At 53.3% G+C, this 2,315-nt stretch overlaps 1 protein-coding gene across 1 annotated transcript in view; it reads right to left on the reverse strand.

Moving 5' to 3' along the window:
• The window catches only part of NID1 (nidogen 1), a 90,630-nt gene that overhangs the window by 37,703 nt on the left and 50,612 nt on the right, over nt 1-2,315 (reverse strand). The window contains exon 11 of the mRNA XM_003797446.3: nt 181-330. Within this exon, the coding sequence (XP_003797494.1) occupies nt 181-330 (150 nt within the window). The remainder of the gene's footprint in view (nt 1-180; nt 331-2,315) is intronic.

Genomic DNA, 2,315 nt, shown 5'->3' on the forward strand with positions numbered 1-2,315 from the left:
CCCCCACCAAATACATAGTTCCAACTCCTGGAAAGATATAAAAAGCAGCCCATTTACCCAATGGAGCTGAGGGACTGATTCTCAGTATCATGGGGGGTGAGTGGGAGATTAGCACATGTTAAATGCCAGGCAGGGAACTGTTTGGGGACACACAGAGGGAGAGTCAGAGCGACCACACACCTTGGCAGGCTTGGCCATCCCCGGAGAAGCCCGGCAAGCAGGAGCAGGTGTAGGAGGAGCCCCCCGTGTAGACACACTGGGCCCGCTGGGGGATGTCGCAGTCATGCAGGCCGGTTGTACAGTAGTTGATGGGGCGCTGATCCACGACAGCTTTAGAACAAAAGGTTGATGCTCAGTGTTTGGAAGGATGGCCCTTGAACAGGCCTTATGTCCTTGCAAGCTCACTTGGCACCAAGGGTTTATTTAGTAGAGGAACCCAGCCTGGACCCCAGACCTCCAGGCGTCTCTTCCAGCTTCACCCCTGCTCCCCACTGGGTGGCGCTGCTGCTTCCATCCATTTCCCTCCCACCCGGCTTCTGCCTCTGGCTGGTCTTGGCTGACAGCACCACGGTAGGTCATTCAGCCTGGCTTTCAACCTTAGTCTCACCCCAGCTCTGTCTGAGGCCACTTTCCTTACCAGATCTCCATAACAAGTCCCCAGGACCCACCTTCCCAGTCATCTGCAGATGCCACGCTTCCCATGGCAACTCTGTTCCTGGACCCCTTGAAGTGAAGGATCTGACTCTTGGCCCACTCCAGGCAGACAGAATATTGACTACAAACACCAGAATCAAAGTCACCCACTTCCCACAAAGGAAGGAGAAATAATCATTTCTAAGGCAGTGAGAGAGGCATGGTCAAGAGACGGGCATCATCATAGCTCACCACAACCTCAAACTCTTGGGCTCCAGTGATCCTCCTGCCTCAGCCTCCAGAGTAGCTGGGACTACAGGAGCCCACCATGCTCAGCTAATTTGTCTATTTTTCAGAGAGACAGGTTTCAATCCCCTCCTGCCATGGCCTCCCAGAGTGCTAGGATGGCAGGTGTGTGGCACAGTGCCCAGCCAATAGAACATTTTTAAGCTCATGCTTTCACACCAACTAAAAAGAAAGCATTTCCTCTCTGTGCCTGTGGCACCCTCAATAGCTCTCGTAGTGTTTCTCCAATTCCCACACAAATGGGGTGATTTTATTCACTCAAAGGGGCCCCAGGGCCAGGAGGGTCAGTGATCCATCACGACAAAGGAAGGTGCTGCTCCCACAGCCTACCGTGGACCCACCATGCAGGAGGGGGCACCAGCACGCACAGCTCTGTCCTCCCCAAGACTCCTGTCCGTGCAGAGCGCCCACTTCCCAGCAACTCTGGCTCTGCCCTTTCAACTAAGGGGGTGCTGCACCATGAGTGGAGGGGGAAGTTTAGGGAAAGAGAGACAGGCTTAAAACAAGAATCAAGGCACCTGCAGCACAGTGGTTACGGCGCCTGCCATATACATGGAGGCTGGCGGGTTCGAACCCAGCCCAGGCCAGCTAAACAGCAATGACAACTGCAACAAAAAAAAAAATAGCCGGGCATTGTAGCGGGCACCTGTAGTCCCAGCTACTGGGAGGCTGAGCAAGAGAATGGCCTAAGCTCAAGAGTTGGAGGTTGCTATGAGCTGTGACACCACGGCATTCTTCTGAGAGGGACATAGTGAGACTCTGTCTCAAAAAAAATAAAAAATAAAAAATAAGACTCAAAAAGAGTCTTAGTTGGAGTTTCACTCTTCTGGTTCGTTCCTTTCTAAAGAGATCCCTGGGAAAGAACTGTGTCCTGACATGAAATTGTCAGACCAGGGGCAGCCTGGGTATGCCGCAGCCCACCTGGCTGCACTCCCTGAGAGACACACGCGGGCAGGCTGGGCTGGGAAAGGGGGCAACAGAGGAGAAGGAAGGAGAGGCTGAGAGGGAAAGGAGTCACTTAAAAGAAGAAAAGGGCACAGCAGAAAGAGCTCTCTGCAGAGGAGTGTCACAGTCTCCATTTACTCTAAGTTCCAAAACTAAGATCGCAAATGAACACTTCCAGTAATTTCTCCTAACAGAGTGACTGGCAACAGAAGGAGAATAGGAAGACCAGGGAGGCGAGGCCAAGGCAGCTGTGTGCACTGCAGCCTTTTGCCTGAGCCTGGCCTGTCCTTGCCTCAACAGAAGGGCCAGTGCACAGCATTGCACACTGCACAGATTCCTGAGCAAGGGGTAAATGGGACCTCCAGTCCACCATGCCCCAACAGAAGGGTCTCAACAGCAGGGCCAGTGCACAGCATTGCACACTGCACAGA

This window comes from Otolemur garnettii, unplaced genomic scaffold (assembly GCF_000181295.1).
Source record: "Otolemur garnettii isolate 467f Iridium unplaced genomic scaffold, OtoGar3 scaffold00116, whole genome shotgun sequence".
Classification (NCBI taxonomy): domain Eukaryota; kingdom Metazoa; phylum Chordata; class Mammalia; order Primates; family Galagidae; genus Otolemur; species Otolemur garnettii.